The sequence below is a fragment of the Melanerpes formicivorus genome, unplaced genomic scaffold, assembly GCF_026170545.1.
Source record: "Melanerpes formicivorus ecotype bairdi unplaced genomic scaffold, bMelFor1.0.p_v2 SCAF_36, whole genome shotgun sequence".
Classification (NCBI taxonomy): Eukaryota; Metazoa; Chordata; class Aves; order Piciformes; family Picidae; genus Melanerpes; species Melanerpes formicivorus.
In genome coordinates this window covers 6,648,906-6,661,158 of record NW_027142388.1, presented here as the reverse complement: position 1 = coordinate 6,661,158, position 12,253 = coordinate 6,648,906, and the positions used below count along the sequence as shown (strand labels likewise).

Here is a 12,253-nt window from a genome sequence, read left to right as displayed (position 1 = left end):
ATTAAGCCTTTAATAGGTTATTTAGAAGCAGCTTGGCTTTGAAGCAAGTTCAAAGAAAAATTAAGCATTGTTTTGGGATCTGTACAAGAAAGACTGAAGCCATTCTGTCTTATTGACATTAATTGTAAATAAAAGAGAAGAAACTTGATTTTTAAAGAACATTTAGTAAGCTTGTTAAGAATTTACATACAGCCTTTTTGTTTCTGCTTCTCAGCACCATTTCTGCAGTTACAGGATGCCAGCTTTTGAAAAATATTGATGAACTTCCTTCAATATGCTAAACTGATTCAAGGTAAAGTGAATATTGATTAAGCATTATAAAGTTACAAATATACTTCAGATTCCATATTTGCAAATACTAATGTTTCAGTTAGGTATGGGTATTCCTGCTGAGTTTGTTGAAGCATTTTTATTCTACTTACAACTTTGCAAACTTAGGGAATACAGATTTAGAAACTGTCTTCAAAGACCACGCTGTTTCCACTGAAGGATAAAGGTACTCTTAAGTAAAACAATAAAAGTTATCTGAATCCATTCAAAACAGGATGGTTTGAACTCCATACACTCTGCCAAGATCTCTGTATTATGTGCCATGTTTCTAAATGCCCCAGTGTCTGTTGCCATCGACTCCCCTTAGTCAGTACCTTAACCTCCTGAAATTTGTGTACAGTCCTTACCTGGTTTGCATTTCGACTGAAAAACAAAGAATACTTTCCACTTCTTTTGCCTTGCTTACCGTGTGAATAGAGTTGGTGTCATTTGATATTTCAGGAATTTTCAGATGGAGACTTTGCAGCACATACGTTGTCTGCATCTAACATTAGGAAAGGTGAGTTGAGGTTATTAAGAGTACTTTAAAATTTTGGATAATTAACATCATATCACAGGTAAAGTGCTAATGCAGCAAATCAAAAATAATTGTTGTCAGAACATTGCAAGATCTGTTTTTAAACCATTGCATTTAATTTTACCAAAAGCAACAAGAATCATTCATGTGACGTGAAAAACAATTTCTGCCTATTTCTTCCCCCAAATATATTTGCTGTTCTAATTAATCTAAGACAGAAGAACAAGAAAGGAATTAATTAAAATGAAATCTACACTACTTATCCTGACCTATCTGGATCAGTGCAAGATGAAACAGAGCACAATATTTAAGGTAAGTTAATTTGCCTAAGTGTTAGTTTTAATTAATATTTCAAGTATTTTAAGTCAAAATACCCTTATTGAATACATGGGTATTAAACAAGACAAACTGTCAACAGCAGCTTTCTGGAAAAAATCTCATTCTTTAGAATCACAGCTACTGAATGCTAGCTGCAAGTGAACCTTCTACTACAGTTTCCCCAAAGAGCCTTTGTGTTTCCTCTGGGTAACTGTTCTGGAAGGGGAGGGGGGGTAATTTTCAGAGAAGCTAAATTTGTAACACAGACTCAGAACTGCAACTTAATGCTGCTTCAACTGGGAGAAGAGGACACTATGGACCTTAAATTAGAAATGATGTTTTTTAGACACCAATTTAACCATTCGGAACTACTCACTTGAAAATACACTGTCCAGTAAGGTATCAAAGCCAAAAAGACAGGGATAATCTTGACAAGAGCTTTCACATCTTCTACTTTATCTTCTCTGAACGGGCCCCCTCGAGACAGCTTGGCCGTCTCAAACAGGCTTTGCTTGCGAGGTTGCTGAAGTACTCCTTGGCCTTCGCTTTTGAAAAGAATTTGCAATGTTTAGTTAAACAGCAACGAAACCCCGACATAACTGGCAGTCTTGTGACACTTCATTATAAAAAGCTCATACATTTCCAAAAGAAGTTACTCGTGTAACTTACAGCAAAACAATTAGGCCAGAATGGATCATCAGCAGGTGAGAGCACAAGCTGAAAATTTCCATTACAAAGGTTTCCTTATTTCCCATCTCCTCCCCCTCCTTGCGTAAATAATTGGCACTGCAATACGCAAAACTTAAGAAACACTATCACAAAACACAGGCTACTCTAATTCAGTGAATTGTTTTGCAATCTGACTACATAAAAGCCCGTTGCAGAGGAGGCACCTGGCATCTCTTATTATCAGTGACCGAATTCAGCACCCAGTATTCCACAGGCATCTTTAAGAGTGAAGTAACCATTTGGAAAGCAAAATGCCAGTACACAAAAAGCCATTTCCAACATTAAAAGCAGATGACAGTGGTTATTAAATCAGAAGGTGTCCCACAAACATATCTAAGTAAGTAAGTAAGTTAAATAGTTTACTAAGTAAGTAAACTAATGCTTAAAAGTAGCATACTTATGTGTGAGTTTCACAGATTTGACCTTGCAGCATGGAGATCCAGAGGTCTCAAAATGTGCCTCTCTCATCCCAGAAAATATTTCCAGAACCCAACTCTTCCAGTGCCAGTCCTTAAAGCAAAACTGCATATCCTAGTGCTTTCTCCAGTGTGACTTACTGCCAGCTAGTTCAAACTAACTAGCTCCAATTCTTAGGCTGATTCACTGAATTGAGACTATACCAAAGAGCTCATTACAAACCTATTAGTTGAACGTTCCACTTGTCTCTTTCTTGAACAACAAGAATATGTGAGAATTTTAAACATGTCTGTGAAGGCACTACCATCAGGTGGTTTTGTGATGAAGAAACTCTGCCCACATAAGAAAACCATGAATGAAATTCCAATGCAAACCGTTGGGATACTATATCCAACAACAAAGCTCACATTCTGTTGAATGTATGCAATGCCTCCCAGAGACAGAATAGCTCCCAAATTAATGCTCCAATAAAACCAGTTAAAAAATCTTCTCGTGGCTTCTGGCCCTCGATCTTTGACCTGGAAAAGATTAAAAAGAAGTCATCCAGTTTCTGAAGAAAATGAAGATTCTCTATTAGAATTAGTGTAGTTCAAAGTACCAAAGAGTTCAGGTTTAATTTAGTCATACTGAAAGGATATGGTTTGGGCTTAGCATGGTATTTGATGCAATGACATCTTGCTGAGCTACTCCATTGCATCAGTGACCTTCTAGAAGTTCAGCACAGGGTTAAAAGAAGCCACACAATACTCAACAATAGCACCATAGAGGCTGTTATTAGTTCTGCTGCAGGGTCTCTTATTTGGTCCTTTCTCTAGGCAAAACTCAGATTAATGTCCCATAGTGCACAGAAGTTAAAATAACTATTATTTTTACTAAACAAAAGCCCCAAAAAGTTAAGCTACCTACAATTTTATGTATTTGAAACACTGCAACACTTGCTTCTTTCAATTGTATATGCACTTAACAGTTAACCATACCCCATTTTCTGAGCCTCAAATGACTGCTTGGTAATTAAAGCACAAATTTACATTTTAACACAGTCCTAATGTCTCTCATCAGAACATAAATTGAAAACTTGCCATTTTGACCTGAAAAAAAAAGGTTGCCTAAGGTGTCACAAGGCTCCAGTAAACACTCACCCCTCTATTAAATCACCAGTGTTCATAGTGCTATTTTCCTGCTTGATGCTCTCAATGTCTCTCTAGTGAAAGTCGAGACAACCCTGGTTTATAGACTTATAGTGTACAGACTTCACTATCACTCACTATTCTGTGCTGCCTACCATAAGTCACCCCATGTTTTGTAATTAAGTCACAGGAACCCAGCATCACTCATAAGATGTGATCTAAGAGAAACTATGCAAGCTAAAATTTGAAATACATTAAAAAGATCAACTAGTCTGCAGAAGAATTCATAATACCATATCTGTCACCAGTTTATGACTGAAAGGCCATTAACAGTGACTATCAAGTCAGTGCTATGAACCAGTCTTGCTGAGTCAGTTGTTTTTCATTTTTAATTGCAAGTTTCCCTTCCTCATTTGCCAGATCTTCAAAAAAAAAATCTGTGTTTAGTTGGCAGTATGAAAACCAAGCTGTGTCTTGGACTAGGTTTTTAACATTGTCAGTTTGGATTTACAGCTTCGTTTCTCAGTGGTGCACAATCCCATCTGTACCATTTAACCAAGCCTAACAAGAGGAATATTAAGGCACCTCTACTCCTATGCACAGTTAGTAGCATCATTAGGCATTCATGTTAGCAAGTCAAATATAATCTTGGAGCCTCAACCCAAGAAATTATCTCTTTCTAGTTCCAACTTGACACTCATTTCCAAATTGTAAATCATCATCTGCAATAATGTTTCAAGATAGGAATCCCTCCCAAACAGCAGCAGGATAGTAGCAAACAATTACATCATAAACACAGTGCTACAATTTATGTGAGGACCTAACAATGTATTTTATGAAGGTCCCGTTTCTTCATCATGAAGTATCTGTTCTCTTATGATTTCTGCAAGGAATATGACTTCCCATTCTCCCTCTGACAAATGGCCTTGCTCAATGTCTATGCAAAGAGAAGCTGGGAGATGAAAGCAAACTGATATAGGTAAGAAAAGAGCAAGCACAGAATGATCCTTCTATCAAGTATTATACCAGCCTCCAACCACTACTTCCCGAGAAGCTTTCTAAAGCAAGAATGGCTTCTACCTACATAATAAGTAGCACAGATCTCCTCTCCATGAACTCATCCAGCCTGCCTCTGAACCCAGGTCAGCTTTTAGAATCCATAATACCCTGTGGCAAAGAGTTCCCCAGCTAATTACACAGTGGGAAGAACCACCTCCATTTGTCTGTTTTGAACCTGCCTTGTACTAGCCTCACTTGTTTTACCTAGTTGCAGGAAAGAACAGAAGACAGCTGAGCTTTATCCCACACCTGCTCCATTTCTGCCTCTCTCCTTCTGACTATTACTTGCAGAAACCACATCTTCCTTCTAGGTGCCTTTTCAGAGACAGAAAGTTATAGGCTGTTTCATGATCTCTTGCATGAAAATTACTGATCATATCTGTGAGCCTTCCCTGAAAAGTCCTTCTCCATCTGCAGTATCTTTTTTGAAACTGTAACCAAAAAAGAGTGCAATGCTCAAGGGACAGACACACCACAGACTTACAATGAAGAGAGTAGATTTTGCTGCTGCTTTATAAAAGTATGCAAGCACACTAAAAGTCACTTCACAGCCACATCTGAAATGCCACTGTGGCTTTTTATTACCAAACATTAATAGCCTAATACAAAAAAAAAAAAAAAAAAACAGACTGAACTATGATATGAAATGTCTTGACAAAGTGGAAGAACTATGGAGATGTCTTACCAAAATCAAAAAATATGTTAGAGTTAAAAGGCAATCCTTGTAGTTCCTTTCAAGAATCAGACTGGCTGCCCAAAATCTTAGCTAGATCACATTTACAGGGGACTACACCCTCCTGGGTGTTACTTGAGTCGTGTGCCAGCACAAATGGACTGGTTTATTCTCTTCATAAGTAGATGCTACATTTTAGCAAGGTACCAAGAAGGAGAAAACTATGTAGAATTTCATTATTTAATTTGTATCAAGGACAAGTGTTTTTCACAAGGCTGTAGGAATTCTCCTTTTCCCCTCATGCTTAGATTATTTTCAATCACCCAGGCAGAAAGAAAAATCTATTGCTCCCTCTTCTCAACTTCATCTATGCTCAAGCATAGCAGCACTCTCCTTGTGTTACCAGCACCAACAGTTTCATTATATTGAACTCCAGCAAGGAAATGGCATGTAAATGGCACCAGTAGGATGTGGGTCCTGTGCTGAGTCTGTCCTGTGGGCTAACAGTTCCACATCCCTGCATCAAAAGTCAAAATAGGCACATTTAAAAGATTTTGTCCCCATTGCAACAGAACAGCTTAAAACCAGTAGTAGTGCCTAAAAGGTCACCTTCTTAGATCTACCATCTTTTAGCCAAACTCCTTACAACAGAAAAATGCAAAGAATATCAGTGAAATGCCATGGACAGATTGCAAGGCTTCCTATCACTGAACAAAACCACTCTACTAAAACTATTTCAAAGGTGCCCTGACTTGAATGAATATTAGCAAGGATCTGCTACATACTTTCTTTGCTCTAGGAAACACCTTGCTTTGCAAATGAGTTCAGATTCAGACATTTTTGCACAGAATTTACCAGGGCTAGACAGCTGTCACTTATTTAGATCAGCCTCCAGCACATAAAATCCTGTTCTGAGTCTTCAGTTCACAGTTCTGCATCCTTCAAACCTTACAGAGCTTTTTTTCCCTTACTAAATGAGGTAGCACATCAATCTCCAAAAACTCTGGGGAACAATCCAGTAGTGAATCTGCTTCAATAAAAATACAGAATGACCTATTGTACCACACAAAGAGCATCACAACTGCCCTAGATTTTAATCTTTTAAACTCTAGGGCAAATTCTAATGGAGAAAAAAAAAGTAGCAAAACCCAGAAAACCAAACCCCTCCCAACCTTTCTCCAAAACTAAACCAGTAAAATCCCCACCCACACTAAAAATACCCACCAACACAGAAATGAAGGAAATGAGCAACTCTAAGTGTCCTGGCCACAGCTGTTTTGTTGCTCATTGCCTCAGGTGGGCCTTTAAAGAGGAATTAAAATAATCTTGCTAACTTTCAAGACATCTAACATAACTTTGGGGGGGGGGGGGGGGATGATCTAACCTAGCACTTGATTTTTCTACAGTCCAAAAGGTCTTTTTCTTCATATATCTGACAACTATCCTTTACACATAGTTAATCCAAATGCAGACAGAAAAGCACAGTGACATTCTGAGTTTTATAACTGGGACCTACACACATTGGATTTCATAGTAACAAGGGAAGAGTTCTCAAAAATCAAACTTTCCAATACAAAAAAAGCCCCAAAAACATATCAGACTGATTGTGGTTCAGTGAGATGCAATCACAGTCACAGTTTCCATGCTAAAGAATCCTCACTGTCTGGAACACTGTGTTATAGGAACTGTGTAATCATTAGGTTATTTACAGCCACTTCCAGCAGAAGATACATGAGCTGTGCAACTCTGCGCTGCAATAGTCTATACTCATCTAGGATATAAGGTTAACATCTCACAGTCTTAACAAAATGGCAAACACAACTAATACAAAGAAAGAGGGAAAGAGCAACTTGATCTTTAATTACAGCATGTGATGAAAAGTTCATTACAAGTATCTGACCAAGAGCAACTTCCACAGCAAAGCTGTCTCTAAAGGAAATATTTATGCTGACCTCATTCTGACTTAGACAAAAGATCATCACTTTCTGAATTCTCTCTCCCCTGGATTCTGCAACACCCACATCTTTCTTAGGAGATGATCCAACTACTAACCAAAGCAGTTCACTCAGCCTGAAATCAAAACTGTTATACAGTTGATTTATATATATATAACTTTTAGATTATAGCAGATTCCCTCCCTTTATGTAAAGACAGGAATCTATATAAGCAGTGTTGCTTCTCCATAGTTCTTGTGTTTAGATGCTTTGCTTTGTCACAAAGTAATTTTCTAGCTCTCTACAGCAATAGTTATCTACAGGATTTATGTTTGATGCAGCTAGTGCCATTCCACTGTGACATCTGATGGCTGACATCATCTGCTGATTATCTCAAATACTTCCTAAATACCAACATTTCAAAGTACCAGTATGTCATAATATTCCCTCTCTCCCTGTTCACATGACAGATGCAAAGCAAGATGCAAAGCAAGACCTCCTATTTGACTCACATAAAAGCAAAAAGATGATTTAAAAGTTACTGACAGTAGCAGTTTCCCTTTGTTCCTGCAATCGACTGACAGTCACAAGTGACAAATGTAACAAAAAACCCCAAACTTATGCCAGCCAACTATGTAAGCAGCCACACAACAGAGCAAGGATGAAAATGTAGAAGCTTGCCCTTGTCCTTAGCCTACACAAGAAAGCACAATGCCAACTGTTTTCCACAGTCAAATTGACTCTTACAGAATTTTGACCTTCTAATCCATCACTACACACATGAGTTACTCTTTGAGAGCATCTGGAGGCAGCTCAGTAACAGCTATGCACTACAACTCAGTTGCTCCACAATTCCAAACTTTTACAATAAAATTCACATTTAAAGTCTGCTTCCTCTCACTAGTGTCCTATCCTGTTTCCATCAGAAACAAATAAATTAGTACTGTCTGTGTGAATGCCACAACTTCAGTTTTCAGTTTTCAAACTTATCTGCAAAGGCTTAGAGGTCTGCAGTCTCCTAAGAAGTTCAACCACAACAAAACAATTTTCAGTTAGTGACCTTCAACTCTTTACACAAGGTCCTCCATTCTTCTGAGTGGCTGGAAAATCTGAGTTCTACAAATAAATAAAGGTTGAAAAGTCACTCCAACAGGTCCTTGCCTCTGGCAATACTACTGTTAACAGCAATGGTTTTAGCAAAGCTAGAAGATTTTGGGCAGGTTATGGACTGAGAGATTTAATGGTTATGATGCAATGCAGAAAGGCAATACTCTGTGAGTCAAAACTGGCATCTCTAATCAACATAAACCCAAACCAGATTAATCTATAATTAGAACAATGATTATAGCTGATGCTAGATCAGTAGTCTACTACTAAGGTTGGCTTCAATGTTGAAGCTAAACCAGCTTTCACAATAATGAGGGGCAGTCACACTGTTTCCTAACTACAGAAAGTCACAAACTGCTACATAGAAGAGGAAGCCACTGCAAAACACTGCCTTTAAAAGGGGAACTGGAAAGTGTCAGGTTATACATATCACATGATTATAAACACTATTCTGAGAACCATCAGTTCAGATTCAGACCTGCATGATGGATCAATCTGCAGATTCTATAAGAATGGCTCTTATTGATAAGCACAATTAAGTAAAGCTGATCTACACCTAGTGTACAGTAACTTTTGTTTGCCAAGCTGACTGGCAAAAGTTACTCTATAAGAAGTCTTCTCAGCCACTTGAAATAGCACTTCTAAAAGCATCAGTTTAACAGAAACTAAGAAACTACATCTTCTTAACCTCTGAGGAAAATAACTATTGGAATTTAGCATCCAATTTTCCACAAAGTGGTTCTTCTAAATAAGAAAATCCTCATTAGGTTTAGGTTCTCCATTAAAATCACAGATCATCCATTAACAATTAAAAATTCACATGGCAATCTTTGAGAGATCTGCAATGGAATGCAATTAACAATAGCTGAAAGGTGTTTCATGTCAGCTAAAGCACACAACATACAACTAGTATTTTCCTTTATTTGGTATTTAAGGGAAAGAGGACAAATCTTATCAGCACATGTCCATCCAAAATGTGTTTGCATTATATTCTGGACTCCCAAGAATGTTACTCTGGGAAACAGATTTTATTCTCAGCAATATATATCCATCTACCCAGCAGTTTGCTACACTTCTAGGGAGGGGGAAGGCATCCAAGAGGGCTCAAAACTGCACAACAAGGTAAGTGGCAAGCTGCAATATATTTAACAATATATAAGCCAGAAAAAAGCAAACAAACATGGGGGGTGTGGGGGGGAAATCCAGTCCTTGGCAGAGCTCTACTGATTATTAGGAACCAGAAAGGAGTATTCCTTTTGTTTCACCCTACATAAATCACTGTGAATTATCTGCAAACCTAGACAAAAACTACTTTCCATGAAATCCTGAGGGGCAAACCTTTAGGAAAAAACCTAGCTACAACAGCTATATTTCCATTGGCAATGGCTCTTCTTTTGTTCTGTTCCTGCCATTATGTATCTTTTATATTTAACATTCATAAAGTGTTCTGGGGATAAGCAGTCAGTTTTGAAAAACACCTTATAAGATAAAGCCATATTAAAGCTATTTCGCCTGATGGGCTCATGCTGGCTTAAACAGAACTGATACACTGGGGACACACAATCCTAGGCTATAATAATGGTTTACATTTATATACCGCCTTCCACCCCCAACTCCAGATTTTATAAAGCACAAAATGACAAAGAATGACAAATGTGAAGTGCACAAAGGAGAACAGAGGTATATCTGTCAAAGATATTGTGGTAGATCCTACTTCTCATGAAGAGTGTCATGGCATTTCTGATACCTGCTCTTAGCAGAACTCAATGGGCTGGTAAACAGACACACAAACAGACTGGAGGTATTTTCCTTGCTTTTACATCAAGAACAGTTTGGTTAGAAAAGCTGCTTGGTCTCTAAGCATTCTCTAAGCATCTGAAATTCTCAGTATGTAAAGCAGACATTATACTCCACCATCCACAGTCAGCATACTACCTTTACCATGAGATTGGAAACATATACATGCAACAGTGCATTCCAGTTGATACTGAACTATGAGTGGTCTCTCAAGCATTTTCCATAAAGCCACTTGGTTCTGCAGTGACAATCCAATTAATGATATCACTGAAGTGGATCTCAGTAAGGTCATTTGACATGACATGTCCTTAAGAAGAATAGCCCAGGTAACGTTTACTATGTTGACAGCACCTTCCCATCCATCACGCAGCACATTAGCCTGCAAAAACGTATCACTCAAGGGTACAGTGCCATACAGAGAATACCTAAAGCATAAAAAACTCTTTATTCTCTATCCTTCATTTATCATGGGATGATAAAGGCCTCTGAGCACTGCCATAGAAGGCCAATGGTATCCTTGTTAAATCTAACATGTATATGGGATATTTCACTTGGTGAGCTCTGAGGTCAAATTAACCTGAAACAAACTCCACAATGGAGGATAATTAACAATCCACTTAGCAGCCATTAAGTATCCAACCCAACTCCTCAAGATGGTAATGTCTTACTCAAATCAGGTACCACATATAAGGTAGGGCTACCAGGAAACCAAGTGTCATAGGAGATCTGACACCATACAGACAACAAAATTGTATCTAACACAGTCCAACTTAACAGTCTGCATTACACAGGGAACAAAACTGGATGATCTGATTCCCTCTAAGGGTTAAACACTACAGAGATGTCAATCAGTAGGTGCATTGTCCACCCCACCAAGGCAAGCCCCTCTGCATTACTGACAGCCATCCCCTGCCTCAGATCAGCACCCACAAACAATTCAGCAGCTGCCAAACAATACTTGACCTGGTCTGCCCCAAAAGGGGTGATGTTGGCCTTGACCGACCCGACGCCCAGCCCCACGAGGACCAGTCCGATGAAGATAGACATGGCACAGTAGCGGATGGCTCCCACCTGGGAGCAAGGTGCCATGGTGGCGTTGGATGCTGGAGAGGAGCAGTTCTCTACGGGGAACAAGGGGATGTCCCCACAAAGGCCCTGGCGCGTGTGTGGCGCAGCAATGACAGGGAAGGCCAGCATGCCCAACAGGTACAGTGCCATGCTGAGCAGGATGGTGCCAAACTTGCCCAGCAGGGCATCAGCCAACCAGCCACCGAAGGGTGACACCAGGTACGTGATGCCCATGAAGAGCAGCAGGGCCTGGCTGGCCTGGGTACCCTCCCAGTCATAGGGAGGCCCGTTGAGGAAGAGCACCAAGTTGGAGGTGATGCCGTAGAAGGCCACTCGCTCCAGCAGCTCGGCCAGGAGCACGGCGGCGCAGGCCAACCGCCGCCCGTGGAAAGCGCTGACTGCTACACGTCCGCGCTCCCCGCTGCTCAGCAAGGGACTGCGTTCGCTCGGTTCGGCCTCCTCCATGACGGTGCCTCCTTCCCGGTACCACCTTGCCGGCACCTCCTTCCAGATACCTCCTTCTCGACACCTCCTTCCAGATACCTCCTTCCCGGCACCTCCTTCCCGGCCCCGCTGCGCTTCCCGACCCACCCTGAGGAAACTTCCCTGCTGTCGCACGGAGAGGCCCGGCCCGGCCCGGCCCGGCGGGGAAAGGCGCATCACCATTGGCTGAAGGAGCTGTCACTTCGCCGGCCGCACCGTCACATAGGCGGCTGAGCTGCAGGCATGGGACTGAGGGGGGTGGGTCATGGCGGACCGGAAGCGGCGGGGTGGGTCTGCAACCTGCCCGGGGCACCCGGGCCGAGCAGGCCGCGCGGTGTCACCTCAGCGCCTGGGCTGAGCTGCGGGTTCTATACCCCTTCGGGTGTATGGAGCTTCACCGGGGAAGGCAAGCGGCAGCTTTCTCTCTGCAGGTTTTCTCTCGCCGCTTTCACTAAGGCGCCGGGCTGGGGGAGGCAGCAGCAGGGGACATTGTTTTGATGGCTATTTCTTACATTAGTTCAGGCTGGCAGTTAGGTTTTAAGCACTAACTGAAGCTGTTTGGCTTTAATAACGACATAGGTGGAACCCTAGCTTCCGCGGGAGACCTCATTTTCTCCTTAGGTTTATTCAGCAATTACAACGACAGAGGTTTGTTTCCCTATTTTGCTTTTGCCGGAGAAGCAAAGGGGAGGAT

General features: G+C 40.7%; 1 protein-coding gene across 1 annotated transcript in view; it reads right to left on the bottom strand.

The window, feature by feature from the left end:
- SLC15A4 (solute carrier family 15 member 4) overlaps positions 1-11,703 on the bottom strand; it is a 29,029-nt gene extending 17,326 nt beyond the window's left edge. The window contains exons 1-4 of the mRNA XM_068157426.1: positions 10,972-11,703; positions 2,534-2,829; positions 1,542-1,710; positions 737-814 (exon numbers count right to left, since the gene is read on the bottom strand). Coding sequence (XP_068013527.1) covers positions 737-814; positions 1,542-1,710; positions 2,534-2,829; positions 10,972-11,541 — 1,113 coding nt within the window. The 5' untranslated portion in view covers positions 11,542-11,703. The remainder of the gene's footprint in view (positions 1-736; positions 815-1,541; positions 1,711-2,533; positions 2,830-10,971) is intronic.
- Positions 11,704-12,253: the final 550 nt, after the last annotated feature.